This window comes from Drosophila biarmipes, chromosome 3L (genome assembly GCF_025231255.1).
Source record: "Drosophila biarmipes strain raj3 chromosome 3L, RU_DBia_V1.1, whole genome shotgun sequence".
Taxonomy (NCBI): Eukaryota; Metazoa; Arthropoda; class Insecta; order Diptera; family Drosophilidae; genus Drosophila; species Drosophila biarmipes.
The window spans coordinates 4,061,658-4,075,801 of record NC_066613.1 but is presented as its reverse complement, the minus strand read 5'-3'; the positions used below and the strand labels follow the sequence as shown (position 1 = coordinate 4,075,801).

The 14,144-nt window shown below is 46.0% G+C and overlaps 3 protein-coding genes across 5 annotated transcripts; 1 reads left to right on the top strand and 2 right to left on the bottom strand.

Moving 5' to 3' along the window:
- Nucleotides 1-1,577: 1,577 nt before the first annotated feature.
- Nucleotides 1,578-2,878, bottom strand: LOC108030762 (uncharacterized). Its single transcript, XM_017103813.3, is given in 3 exon segments — nt 1,578-1,994; nt 1,997-2,152; nt 2,214-2,878. Coding segments are annotated over 3 exon segments (885 nt in total). The 5' UTR covers nt 2,568-2,878; the 3' UTR covers nt 1,578-1,619.
- Nucleotides 2,879-3,254: 376 nt separating this feature from the next.
- Nucleotides 3,255-4,731, bottom strand: LOC108030763 (uncharacterized). 3 transcript variants are annotated; one of them, XM_050886602.1, is made up of 3 exons: nt 4,438-4,731; nt 4,196-4,381; nt 3,255-4,139 (listed from the first exon to the last, which is right to left on the bottom strand). In XM_050886602.1, the coding sequence occupies exons 1-3, from the start codon at nt 4,618-4,620 to the stop codon at nt 3,462-3,464; spliced, it is 1,047 nt and encodes a 348-aa protein (XP_050742559.1). In that variant the 5' UTR covers nt 4,621-4,731; the 3' UTR covers nt 3,255-3,461. The 3 variants fall into 3 exon arrangements, with proteins under 3 accessions (XP_050742559.1, XP_016959305.1, XP_050742560.1); XM_017103816.3 differs by having other exon boundaries at nt 4,432-4,730; XM_050886603.1 differs by having other exon boundaries at nt 4,446-4,585.
- A 5,085-nt stretch (nt 4,732-9,816) lies between these two features.
- LOC108030773 (uncharacterized) lies at nt 9,817-10,673 on the top strand. Its single transcript, XM_017103825.2, has one exon. The coding sequence runs from the start codon at nt 9,817-9,819 to the stop codon at nt 10,231-10,233; it is 417 nt and encodes a 138-aa protein (XP_016959314.1). The 3' UTR covers nt 10,234-10,673.
- Nucleotides 10,674-14,144: the final 3,471 nt, after the last annotated feature.

Here is a 14,144-nt window from a genome sequence, read left to right as displayed (position 1 = left end):
CACTCAGGCAGGGCGCCTACCTGCTGCTCCAGAGAGCCTCCGTTGCCGGCACGCGTTGAATGCTGCGACTGCGACGGCGACTGCGACTGCGTCGCGACGCGACGCCTGCACCGCTGGCGGCTGCTCTCGAAATCTAATTTCAAGTTCGACCCAGGGCAATCCGTCCTGGCAGAGGTCTTGGCTTCGCTCGGCTCCACACCCACAGCAGCGCACCGCCCACCCTGCGCTTTCGCATCTACTCGCGGGAACAAAAGAGGCAGTAAGTGCAGGGGGCACAGCAAAGGGACGTCCCGGGTCCTCGATCTGGTTGAAAACGAAACCGGATTTCTTTTTGGTCGATTTGCACTCGTTCCTCCGATTCGCTGCCCTTTTAGAGTTGTCTCGTGCGGCTGCCGCGCTGGCCTTTGCATTTGACTGAGTTTGCAGTGCGGAATGCAGTTCTGGCGCACTCCGCCGCGCCGTTCGGGCCCTCTTGTTGGCTGTTTGTGGGCTGCCTGTGTTTTTCGCTCTCGTACTCGCAGCCTGATTCACAGTTTCCGCGCTGTGCTTTGCATATTTGCGTAGTGGACAGGTTTTACTTTTGCTTATTGTTTGTTCTTTATTTTACCTTCTCGCGACTGGCAAAAAGAGCACAACAACTCCTTTGTTTTGGTTTTGAAACGGAACTGGTTTTCTGAGTCAGTTGGTTGCTTGGTCAGACAAAGGGCGCGAAAAGATGGCCTGAGTGCAGGATGCCCACCCTTTAGCTTTTGGCCAGGCACATTATATGTTGCCATAAAATCACAGTACACTCCGGCCAAAGTGGTGTCTGCGCGCCGCTTTTCAAATGTTGATTCTTACATTTCCTGCACTTGTATTGCACTTCTCTTGCAGCTTGTGGTAGAGTGTGAGGCGACTGGAAGAATAAATCCGTGATCCTAACTTTTTAGTATCCGAAATGTATAAATGCCACAGTCGGGGTGAGAAGCAGCAGCGAATTTGTACTGCGTGAAGAATACACCAGCAAAAAGAACCTTCGGCTACTGAGCGAACGTCCTTCTACCCATGTCCGTCTGTTCGAATAAAAGCAGGTTATCGGAAACAATAAGCTAGAACTCTGTAATTTAACATGAGTTTAGTAATATACCCGCGTCGACTTCCGAGTTTTATATTTGGAGCCCATAAGCTGGTCCCGAAGTATTGCCTAAAATCCTTAAAGGTCTGTGGTACCCTAAACGATTTTTCGATTTTTCTGCCCCACATAATTGACACGCCCTTGTCTACAAGTCAACTGCTAACTTTCTAGCTCTTATAGTGTCCTAGATCCCACCACTCATATGGATGGGCAGAGGGACCTGACTAGACCGACTCGGTCAGCGATTCCGATCAACACATATTCTTCATAGGGTCGGAAACGCCTTCTTGTGTGTGGTGAAGCCGCTCTGGATCAGATCACCATCACTGGGTAGCCTGCCACCGTAAATAGGAGTTACAGGAAACCAGTTCCACTTTTCGAAAAGCAAAGACTCTGAACTATACGAAATACTCGTAAGCCAAAGCGTCGTAGATAACAATCCCTTGAGCATGCACAGAGTAGGTACTGGTTCAGATAGATCTATTTGTCCGTCGCACAGCGAAGCTCAGGTACGTAAAGCCTGCCCTGTGGGCTCATGGTGGTGTTTCCGGGGACCGCTGGGCTTGCGGGCCATGTCCACGTTGTAAAGCCGGAACTCGACATTTCGGCGCCGCACATTGAGCGTGACCACAGCACAGTAGAGCAGCATCTGCAGCTGCTTGGCCACCAGCACGTATGCGGCGCCCATGCCGTCCGGGAACACGGGCTCGCCCCACGCAGAGCAGTCGAAGAGGAAGTAGCCACCGTCGCGGCTGGAGCTGTGCCCGAAGGCCAAGAAGCGCCCCTGGCACTCCAGAACGCCCCACTGGTACCGCGTGAAGAAGAAGTTGAGGCTCTCCAGCAGACTCATGGCGGGGCTGGCTGGTGCGCTGTACACAAGGCCGAAGGCCACCAGCTCCGTTTGCACGAGGAATCGGAGGTCCCGGAACTCGCACTCGCTGCTCATGTCGTCGGCCCCAGTTGTTGGTCCCAGCGCTCGCTCTGCTCCACACTGGCGCGATAGTAGCCGTCCCCGTCAACAACGATCGCGTCGAGCAGCTGCCCGCTCCACTTGCGGAACACGTCACGTTAAATAAGTTCGGAGGGATCCGAGACACACCTGCCCGCTCCACTCGCCCAGGCGGCGGAACGTGCTGGCCACACAGCAGGCCACCACGCAGCACCCCAGCGCCTGGCGACCTCGCACCTTCCCGTCGAACCAGGGAGCCCTCGGATGCAGGCCGCCCCACAGCGACCACAGCCTGTCCGCTACCTCCACGTCGAAGTTCCGCCACTGAGTACCGCCGGAGTGCCGCCGGCTGCCCTCTGCGTGGCGACTCAGCCGCCGGCTCCAGATGGGCACACAGTTGCACGGCGTCAGCCAGGTGATGGACTCGCTCCGCGCCGACAGGGGAACTGCCTGTCTCAGCTGCCTTAAAATGCCGTCGGTATTGGCACACTCCTCGCTGTTCATCCTCGACTTGGCGCCTGTTCTCCTCCGGCAAGACGTAGAACTTCGGCGTAAGTGATGGAGAGTTCTCCAGAACCAGGATGTCCCGCACGAAGTTGTGGCTTTGCCGGTGCCACATCCCGAGCGACAACTGCACGGCGAAGGTCGATGACTTGGCAGTGAACCCAAAGAGGTTCTAAATATATTTTACGGAAGGCAGGGCCGCAGGCACAGCATCCTGCGCGGCGGAGCTTTTAGAAAATTCAACAGATTTGGAGCTTCAAACGGACAAATATTTCAAACTGCTTTGTCATGGTCGACTTAGTTTCGAAATTTCATTAGGTCTAACCAGGAGATTGGAATAAAAGAAAAATTCCATAAGAAAATACCTGTATTTATTTTTAAAATTCTGTTTACAAATCGATGTTTTTTAATTCGGTTGTGAGTTTAAAATTTAAAAAAGCATGTCTTGTTTTCTGCCTTAGGTAAAATGGCAATCGTAGAGAACCGTATAAAAGACTAGCAAAACTATTCACTGCACTAGGTTAGTAAAGTTGGTTGACCAACTATTTTTTAACAAAAAAAGAATAAGGTAGTATGGCATCTGAAACGATCCACGGTCAAACTTTGCAAACAAACTTCCTAGCTTAGTGCTAAATAAAGATCAGCTTTCTCAACACAAATCCGACGAAAGCAGAAAATGCAAGATACTTTAAGCTTTTACGCACATTTTACTTTCAAAACTCTGATAAAAAATGTTAAGACCAGGCTTAAGCAAACAAATTTTAGATACCTTACACACCTAAATACTGGGGTTTCTACTCTTGATTGGAAGATGTGTTCTGAAACATGCGCACGCCACGTTCTCGAAGGTTTTTAACCCGATCCGGTGGGCCTGAGTAATCACTGCGATTCGCTCTAGTCACACCCATGCTCGACCAACTGGGTATCTGTGGGAGGAAGCATCGCGTTGGCTCTGCCATCTGGACTTCTGCCTCGCTTGAACAAGAGCTCCTTGGCCCTGCGGAACTCCTCTTCCATTTGACTAAGGCGGCGACCAATCCCGTCGCGCATCATGGCAAGCCCCACCATGTCCCGCTCCACTCGCTCCTTGGTGATCACGCTGCGGTTGAACTTGTCGCAGAAGCCATCAAAGGACTGGTCCAGGGTGAGCATCTTGCACTCGAGGCCCCGGATGTTTCTTCCGAGGGCCTTGGCCCGATGGCGAAGGTCTTGCAGGGGCTCGCTGACAGCGGCTGCTTGGGCTGGACATCGGGAGTGGACTGTGCACGGCTGTTCCTTTTCCTCCTGCCCACCAACGCTGACATAGTGCTTGTATATTTCCAGCAGGTTGGCCCGGAAGTGGGGCCAGTCCGCGTTGTCAGGATCTCTCTCCATTCCGGACGTGAACTGATTGATTTCGCTGATGAGCTGGGTGATCTCATTATTCCGGTTGACCTCTTGACTCCGGGTCGTCCTAACAGCGTTGTCCTGTTCAAGAACCTTAGAAGCATTGTCCGTCTCAGCCGTATCCCTAACGTCGGATCTATGAGCATGATGAACGTTGCTGTCTTCCATCGACTCCATCATTCCTTTCTGAGCGTATATCAGGAAGAAATTATTGAGGTGATAGAACAAGAATCCAACCCTACCTTAATCAGAATTTCCTTGAAGCTCTTGGCCTTGGAGCTCACCTTGACCATGAATTCGTTTCGCATTTCCTTGACTATTTCAGCGATTTCGCCGCGATCCGCCGTCCGGGACAAGAGCTTGGGATAGTCCCCCGCCTCGTCCTCGTCAGAGGGCTGGTTCAGGGAGTCGTACTCGATCAATCCCCTCTGCGGGGTTGGATATGTCAGTACCCATCGCCTCAAATGGCCGTACTAACCTCTACCAGCAGACCTAGGTGGATGTCGTCCGAGCTGAGTTCGAAGGGAACAGCCTCTTCTTCCGAGGATGGTCGCATGGTCTCCTGGCTCCAACTTCGCTTCAGGGTGAGCAGACTGTCTGACGAACTGGACTGTCCCTCCAACTCCATTGAGGCGTCATCGGTGGGCAACTCACGTTCCAAATCCATTTTACCGAAAATTTACAAATTAGCCACGCTCGGATGTGTTCAACCAATCACTGAAAATTTGAGTTACACTCTTGCTGAGATTCTAGACCTGAATATTTGCTCTGACAGTTGACACATGGTCCCTGCCCTTTTTTCCTATCCGTACTGGGAAGAAGGGGCCGCGGCCGTGGCTGAGATCTGATAACCAGGAGAGCAGAAAGCGGAAATTAACTTCGCGTTTCAGTAACGCATTAGCGCAACCAATAATTTGAGGCATCGTAAACACGTCGTAAATTTTGCACAGGCAAATTCAGGTCTTAATTTTCTATAGCGCACAACAGACAATCACCAGCTCCCAGTGCAACTGCAAGGCGTAATTACAGTCCATTAAATCCCCTGCGTGGCTGCGCTGCTCCTTCTTCTGGCGCATGCATGATGAGTGCCACTTGCCGCCAACCTCCTGCCCTCCCGTGGGACTGCTCGCTACGCGTTTCTCTTTGCAGATCTTTTGTGGCACAAACAGTCTTTGTTGCAAGACCGTGCCACATCTGTTGTTCGAGAACGCGTCCAAAACTACCTCCACTTCTCGAATAAAAACACCGTTCTTTATTGTGTCTCACCCGTTTCCGCGTAGAAGAAGGTATTTGGCATTCGTCGGTAAGGCCACGTCGATTAGCCATGTTCGCCGCATGCAGAAGAAATATATTCGTCCACACTTGTTGATTGACAAAACAGAGTCTGCCACGCCCACTCCTGACCTTTTTTGGAGATTTAGTTAGCGCTCCTGAGTGCCAAAAGTTGATATATATACCATAGTATATATATATATATATGGTAGTCGAGGCACTATTGCTTTTATTTTCGTTCTTTAAGTTTGCGAACTGTCCCATCAACATTCTCAAGATAGGTCAGGGATGTGCCCTTTTCAAAGATATGTAATATGAACAAGCGATCGCATTGTTTTCAGCTCTTTTATAACTGCCGCCAGTGAATCCCTTTCTGCAGAGCCAAAAAACCAAGATTATGTGCAATATGTATATTAAGATGTAAATATTATGTATACGATACATAATATGTTTTGTATAATTTATATTATATATATTATATTAATAATATGGATTATATATTTTTTTGCATTTTTCTTTTTACCACCTTTTCGGTAGTCTCAAACGATTCCGAAGCAAGGCTTACAGCTTACCAGACGGTACGGATTTTTCCCATTTAACTTAGTACGCCTTTGAGCGCCAATCGGCTAAGCGAACTTGAAATTTGATATCGGCCGCAGCAACAACCTGTTGCCGGTTGCCAGTCGCCGTGGCAACAACATGAGCAAAACCCGATGTTGTGGCGGCCTGTCGCCAAATGTTTCTGTGTTGCCCACGTGGTGTCATGAACTTGCCAATCCATTCGGTGAAACCAACAAGGAGGAGAAATTTTTTGGTGGAAAGTTAGAGAAGACATTGCAATAATTGGAACCAGAATGCAGAGGAAAAGTCGACGGTTTTCGATCCCAGCCTTTCTTCTTAAGTTAAAGGACATAGCAGCGATTTTTAAACATTTTGTATCAGCGATGGTAAACAATTGTGAGGAGCGTTTGGTAACCAATTTTAACATACTCGATCCAATATATTTAAGCTTATATCTGTACAACGAAAAATTGTTATGGCCTCGACTATCAGAAACCGTAGACTCGGGGAGAGAAAGTGCGATTTGCGATTGGCGTTTTGGACGTTTGTGGCCGTTGGAGTGGGTGTGGTACTAAAGTTAATCCCAACTTTCTTGATCATTATTTGATCTTGTTCACTGCTAGAAAAAGTATTTTTTAAAAATGTATTGCTAAAGACGATTACTTTAGGCGGTCGTACTTTACCTCGTCTAAAGGTGTTTTTGTTTGGTTCGCACTAACAGCAGGAGTTGGAAAGAACAACGGCAGTCGACACCGAGTAGAACCACTACCTTCTCCAACAACCGCAAAAGCCAAAAGAAAATGAGTTGGCGCAAGCCAGGCGACGACAATGGCGCCGTGAATCCTTTCCCGGGTCTCAAGTGACAAGCCACCAGGAACGGGGACACACTTGAGTTAACACGCCGCCGGCGGAGGGCACGTGGCCAGGCAACGCCACAGAACTCCTGGCAAGTGGCTAATTACCGCCGGCCCACTCCCAGAGGAGCTCGCCAGAGAAATCACGCCAGAAGCTGGCAAATCGCAATGGCGCTGATTTGCATTGGATCAACTCGCTTCTGGAGCCAGCAGCCACGCACAACCGACATGGCCAGTGCAATTTTTGAATTATCGCATGTTATTCGAATTCCAGCCAGTCGTTGCATGTGAGCTAATTGAAAAGCTGCGTGTTCCAAGCGTGTTTCAGGGAGGAGTCCTCTACTGGGATCAGGATCGGGACCAGAACCGAGACCTGTGGGGTCTTCTGCCCTGACAGTTGTCAGTGGCGGCAACTGACACCTCACACCAGGCCATAGGAGCGTTCTGAGCATTGAGCTCTGAGCCGATCTTGTCCGATCTACAGGGAAACTATTTGTCGGTGACTTGGTATGGGATTCGAGGACGAGGCCCGTCCTGTTGCGCTCAGTTGTCCACGGCACACCGGCGCACTGGCGCACCGGCGCTTCCGCGTTGGCCAGGGCCGTTAGTAGCCATGACCGACAGCAACTGCCTGGACCTAACCCACATACCGACGCATTGTCCGGCTAATGAGCGGGCCACATTCCTGCAACTCACGCAGAAGTGTGTGCAACTTTAGCTTCCAGCGCCATAAATCAAGCCGCGACCCGGCCCGCGCCAAATGAAGTAGTTACTGGTGGCCGTCGAACACCCGACAGGTGGCAGTCCTCGAGCAGGCCATTCATCACCATCAGCATCGTCGAGGCCATGACGCAGGGAATTCAATTCGCGCCCGCCAGGAATGCCTTGCGGAGTCCCCGCACCACTCCCGTACCCACCGCACGAGGCGATAATTAGTGCGCAATTGTCGTTAACGCCGCCTTTGTCTATTTCTGCCACTTGGCCACTGGAAGGGGAGCTTGGGCATGGGCATGGGGGTCCTGAGTCAGCAGATCGTCGTCGCCAGGAACGTGACGAGCAGCACAATTGCGGCAGCCAGCGATGGGATGATCACCTCCAGACCAGCGCAGTGCAGTGCGGGGCATTATATTACGCCCAACTGGTGGCCAAGCATAAATCATAAAATAAGAGACACTAAAAGAGAAAATAAATCAGGTGATAGCGCCTGCAAACCGGCGGCATTAGAGAAATCTGTGCGGCTGCCAAGCACCAGCAGCCGGCAGGGCACAGATATTAATTGTGAGTGCACGGGCGCATCAATTCAGAGCTCCAGCATCCACACAAATCGGAATGGAGTCGGGCCAGGGGACGAGGACGTGCCTGCCAGAAGGCGAAGCTAAAGCTGAGCTGCGGCTGTGGCAGCGACGCATGCGTGGACACCGCAGCCTCCTATTGCCTTGAAATATGACGCCCAGTTTGTGCAGTTCTCGGAAGGCACAGACTCAGGCAGCCCCAAGTGAGCCCGGATAGCTGGGAGCTGCACCAAAAAAATCTTTGAGTGTTAATTTGATAAGTGTGGTCGACAATGAAAATGGAAAATGGCCATACACCTAGGATACATTTTTTGGAATCAATTCGATCCCAAGTGAGTGTCAAAAGTATTGATTTGGACGAAATTCGGATTTGAGTAAGTACATACATACATATAAATAAATAAATACATAAAAATTATATTCTAAAATAATAATAAGAAATTACTTAGAAAAATCTTTCTTAAAGCGAATATTATTAACTAAAATTGAAAAAACATTGTTGTATCAAATAAAAATGTCAAAAGAATTTATTTGTTTTTATTTTTGGGTTTAACATCAAAAAGGTATTCGTGTCATATTGATACTACAATCGTATCAATTCAGTTTCAAATTACTCCAAAGTAGTGTCACTGTGACCACATATTCTTGCTACTAAATGCCAATGCGTAGTGTCTTTTTGACACCAAAAAGGGTCAAATTGATATTTTCGAAAATATCAAAATGACACCAAAATAGTGTCAATTACATGTTCATCGTATCAGAGATTTGTTGGCACTGAATAGTATCACATTGACACCTAAATAATGGCATATTGATAGTATTTTTTTGGGTGTGGGCATGCGAGCTGGATTAGAATTCGCCACAATTACTCAGCCGTTCTGGCCGGAGTGACGCACGAACAGCGCTCTGGAAGCCATTTCGGGTGCAGATGGGCTGCGAGCCCCGCCAGTGCCAATTAACAATGGCTGAAAGCCAATCGAACCACAGTACAGTTGCCCCGTTGCGCCAGTCGGTTTCCATCCGCAGATGGCCAGCTCATGCTAATGACGACACATCTCCCTCCCTCCCGGCCCAAGCGCAGTTTCTCTGGCCCACAAAAACGACTGCCAACTACCGACTTCTGTCCGTTTGTGGATGCCTCCCATCGATTGGGCCAGGGACGGGGTGCAGATGGAGGTAGCAAAACCGGCAGGCAGGCGAGCGGCGGCAAAAAGTGGCAAATGTAATTTAATAAATTAATTACATCAATTAGCCGCTGCATTTTTATTGAAATTGCTGTAAATATTGGGCCAGATAACTCGGGCACCCAGTGGCGGCCACTTCGCGGGGATTTATGGGGCATTTCTCATCGCCGTTCGCCGGAGCAGCGCCTAACTCATGGCGAATTTATGCGCCGCGGCTGGGGAGTGTCCTCGTCCTCCCGGCGGGGGCCAAATGAAAACGCTTTGTATTGATTAGTGCCCGAGTGCCTCGCGGCCACGCGATCTAAAACAATTTTCCAGGGGTCGATCGGTGGGCAGGCACTATGTCGGCTGCCCCAATCCCCGCTCTCCCGGGAGCCCCTCGCCGGGAGACGGCTTAGTTTACGGTGTCGGGCGGGGCGTGACTAAACTGCTACCACGGCGATCTGCATAATCAGCTGGCCACGGACCACTGGGAAGTGACCGAATCGAATGGCGAGCACAAACGGAGCGTTAGAACATTGGCTGCATATTGATGGGCGACGACTGCACTGTACGGCGTTGCATCAGGTGATTGGATCGAGCTCGGCGTTCGCTTTGTTTTGGGGTCAATGTCAAATGTGTTTTAGGGGAGCGCACCGTCCGAATCCCAAGCAGGCCGTATAAATGCGTGCCCGCCGCCCGGCGCCACATAGTCTTCGGCATGGCACTCAGCTCAACGGTTGTCTGTCTCCTCGCATCTCTCTGTCTGCTTAGTGCTGTGGGGACGGGTGCGGGCATGGCCCCGCAGCGGGTGCGCCCCCAGGATCAAAGAGCGGCCACTTACCCAGCCAGGCAGTTCGGTCTGACAGCGACCCAGCCGAAGACCGCTCGCCTGATGGCCAACAGCGAGGCGCAGGAGGACCTCGACGACGCCGCCGAGGAGGTCGAGGTGACACAGCCCAGCCCGGCCGCCGTGCCACGCCCAGTGCCGGCGGCCCCAGTGACTCCCACTATCGCCTACTACCCGGCTGGAGCCGTGGGATTCGTCCGGCCAACAGCCTTTGCCAGATTCATCGATGCTCCGCAGCAGGCCGCCTTTGTGGCCCAGCCCCCGTACTACGCTGCCTACTTTGGCTAGCCTGAGCCTGCATCTCACGTGGACCTCAATTGCAGAGCTTAGGTTCCTCGACACTAAGAAATCGCTAAAATTGTACAAATATTACGAAAGACACCCCTACCAATACCCTGCGATTGCAGCTTAAGAAGTCAAGGGTCAAATTATCCCAAGGCACCTGTTCTATAGCTTTAGATGACAACCCTTTACTCAGCCTACCAAATTCGCTTCTGTTAAATCCATTTTTGGCACTGGCACAGATATTTACAAATAAATAGAGTATTTAAAAAATTGTATTTCCAAGCTTAGAAGGTTATATGTTAAAAAACACCGAATATATAATTTTTTCATATTATTTTACCACTAATTTTCCGATTGTTCATAAGGCAGCTATATGATAAAGTCGTCCGATTTTGATAAAATTAAATTCGAAATTTAGAACTGATTAAAAAATGTAATTTCCAAGCGTAGGAGGTTGTATGTTGAAAAACATTAAAGATACCTTGCAGAGGGTATAATGATTTCACTCAGAAGTTTCAGTCAGGAGACGTCTCCGACCCCATAAAGTATATATATTCTTGATCAGCGTCACTAGACGAGTCGATATAGCCATGTCCGTCTGTCCGTCAGTCTGCTCGTCTGTCTGTCCGTTTCTACGCAAACTAGTCCGTCAGATTTAAAGCTATCGGGCTGAAACTTTCCCAAAAGTCTTCTTTCTATATAAGTCGGAACCAGCCGGATCGGACAACTTTATCTTATAGCTCCCATACAAACTATCGGGGAGAAAATAAAAAAAAGGAAGAACGATTTAGTCGAGTGCCTCGACTATCATATACCCGTCACCCAGCTTAAGGGTGGAAAATAAAAATTTTAGCAAAAAAAAATGTTCTAGCTTGACAACTGTGGCCAACACAGTTTTGGGCGGTTAGTGGTCTTTTTGACCAACCGATTGATTGAGACAAATACATTTCAGTTAAAATTTTACTTCTTGGCGTGGGCGTGGCACCTCGCTGAAACAAACTGAAACAGACAGACGGACATGGCTAGATCGACTCGGCTAGTGATCTACTCTACGAGTAACGGGTATAAATAGTATACCTTTGGTGTTTTTAGCATATTATCTCCTATGCTTGGAAATAACATTTTTTAATTAAGTGATATAAAAATCGGGACGTTGCAATTCAAAAATATAAAAAGTAGAAAGTATTTATTTAGTAGGTCATATATTAAATTTTCGTCATAGAAGTTGATATCAGAGCTTTTGATTGTTGAAGGTGCGGTCGTCACTATATTTTTATCTCGTTAACAGGTGTTTTTGTTTGATTAGAAATTACAGCGTTTTTTCGTAAATCAATTAATCAATTTTTTTTTAAAGGCGCATTTTCCAATATTAAGAACTAATTTAAATAAAAATTAAATTTTGGTACACAGTTTGTAACGTAGCTTAGACATTTCTTAACATTACACTTTAAATATATATTTGTTTTCCTACAAATAAAACTAAGGGTTTAAAAACATATATTTGCCACACGTATGATATTCGATGGGGGATACACTAAATCACTTAATTTAATTAGCTTCAAATTGGGGTTATTAGTATCTACCTTTTTAAAAAATGTTAAGTGTTCAGAATATTCTGTTCTTAAAATAATGCATACAAAATATACAAAGCCGTTTTCTTTAATTTCGTATGCCATGAAGTTAGGCTTAGGTGTATAGACAATATAGTTTTTTTTTACAGTATATCATTATATTTTACAAGGGAGTAGGAAAGAGTATTACCGAGATTTGATAAGCAAGTTAGCAATTGTTCATTTAATATAGAACTGATTGATACAAATTTTGTTTACTTAAATCTATTCAATTTTTATCGAAGTTCTGAAGCTAGTAAGCAAAATAAAAACTTAGTTGGATATTAAAACTTTACGGTTTGATGAAAAATTTTTAAAGTACGATTTTAAACTCCTTTGTCTTGCCTCATATGGAAATGTCCATAAGGTCAAGGGGCCTAACTCCTAACAAAGAGAATATATATTATCTTTGCTCTTAACCTACACGGTAGTAATGGTTTAGGATATGGTGCTTAGGTTTCAAGCTATCTTTAAACAAAAGACACCCCTACCAATACCCTGCGATTGCAACTTAAGAAGTCAAGGGTCAAATTATCCCAAGGCACCTGTTCTATAGCTTTAGATGACAACCCTTTACTCAGCCTACCAAATTCGCTTCTGTTAAATCCATTTTTGGCACTGCCACAGATATTAACAAATAAATTGAGTATTTAAAAAATTGTATTTCCAAGCTTAAAAGGTTATATGTTAAAAATTTTCCGATTGTTCATATGGCAGCTATATGATAAAGTCGTCCGATTTTGATAAAATTAAATTCGAAATTTAGAACTGATTAAAAAATGTAATTTCCAAGCGTAGGAGGTTGTATGTTGAAAAACATTAAAGATACCTTGCAGAGGGTATAATGATTTCACTCAGAAGTTTCAGTCAGGAGACGTCTCCGACCCCATAAAGTATATATATTCTTGATCAGCGTCAATAGACGAGTCGATATAGCCATGTCCGTCTGTCCGTCAGTCTGCTCGTCTGTCTGTCCGTTTCTACGCAAACTAGTCCGTCAGATTTAAAGCTATCGGGCTGAAACTTTCCCAAAAGTCTTCTTTCTATATAAGTCGGAACCAGCCGGATCGGACAACTTTATCTTATAGCTCCCATACAAACTATCGGGGAGAAAATAAAAAAAAGGAAGAACGATATAGTCGAGTGCCTCGACTATCAATTACCCAGCTTAAGGGCGAAAAATAAAAATTTTAGCAAAAAAAATGTTCTAGCATGACAACTGTGGCCAACACAGTTTTGGGATTGATTGAGACAAATACATTTCAGTTAAAATTTGAGTTCTATCATATGAGATTTTCGCGGAATGTGGGCGTTAAAATGGGCGTGGCACCTCGCTGAAACAAACTGAAACAGACAGACGGACATGGCTAGATCGACTCGGCTAGTGATCTACTCTACGAGTAACGGGTATAAATAGTATACCTTTGGTGTTTTTAGCATATTATCTCCTATGCTTGGAAATCACATTTTTTAATTAAGTGATATAACTTTGACTGTTTGATGAAAAATTTTTAAAGTACGATTTTAAACTCCTTTGATTTGCCTTATATGGAAATGTCCATAAGGTCAAGGGGCCTAACTCCTAACAAAGAGAATATATATTATCTTTGCTCTTAACCTACACGGTAGTAATGGTTAAGGGTATGGTGCATAGGTCTCAAGCTATCTTTAAACAAAATTCTGTACTCCCTATCATGGTAATGAATCATTTTTTAAAAATGTAACATCATTTGGTATATTTAATAAGTTCCTTACAAATTGCCAAACAACATAGTCTTCTGGAATTAAATCACCTACCATTAGTGGAAAATATGTAACAAAAGTTAGGTGTCATAGAAACAGCTGTCAATTTGAAACAAATTGTAGCTACTGGGTATATCATTTTTTATATTTTTAAGAATTTCGAATTCAATTTAATAAAAATCAAAATATATTTTTTTAATATCACTGAAGTCAGCAACAATTCTTAAAAATTTCACATGGTGTTACTAAATTTGATTATTTCTTATAACTGCAAGGGTATACAAACTTCGGCTTGCACAAGTTAACTTACTTTCTTGTTTTTCAAAACAGTTTTCTTAATTCTAGATATTTATTCCTACTTTCATATAAGATATTTTGCCGCAAAATAAGGAAAAATTTTGAAATTAAGTTAAGAAAATTATTTAAAATAAAAGCGATTTTCTTAAATAATCTTTCATTCATTAAAACTGAGACTTGCATACAACTATGAAATCATTTTAAAGGACTTGGGCTATTTGCACACATATTAATAGAGATTAAAACAAATATGTATGGAGCCCA

Bases quoted from the DNA above. Each gene is read 5' to 3' on its own strand.
- LOC108030763 (XM_017103816.3), bottom strand. From the start codon at position 4,620: ATGGATTTGGAACGTGAGTTGCCCACCGATGACGCCTCAATGGAGTTG. The intron at 4,382-4,431 runs GTTAGTACGGCC...CCAACCCCGCAG, and splicing joins ACCTAGGTCTGCTGGTAGAG to AGGGGATTGATCGAGTACGA. The intron at 4,140-4,195 runs GTAGGGTTGGAT...ATATACGCTCAG, and splicing joins TCAAGGAAATTCTGATTAAG to AAAGGAATGATGGAGTCGAT.
- LOC108030773 (XM_017103825.2), top strand. From the start codon at position 9,817: ATGGCACTCAGCTCAACGGTTGTCTGTCTCCTCGCATCTCTCTGTCTG.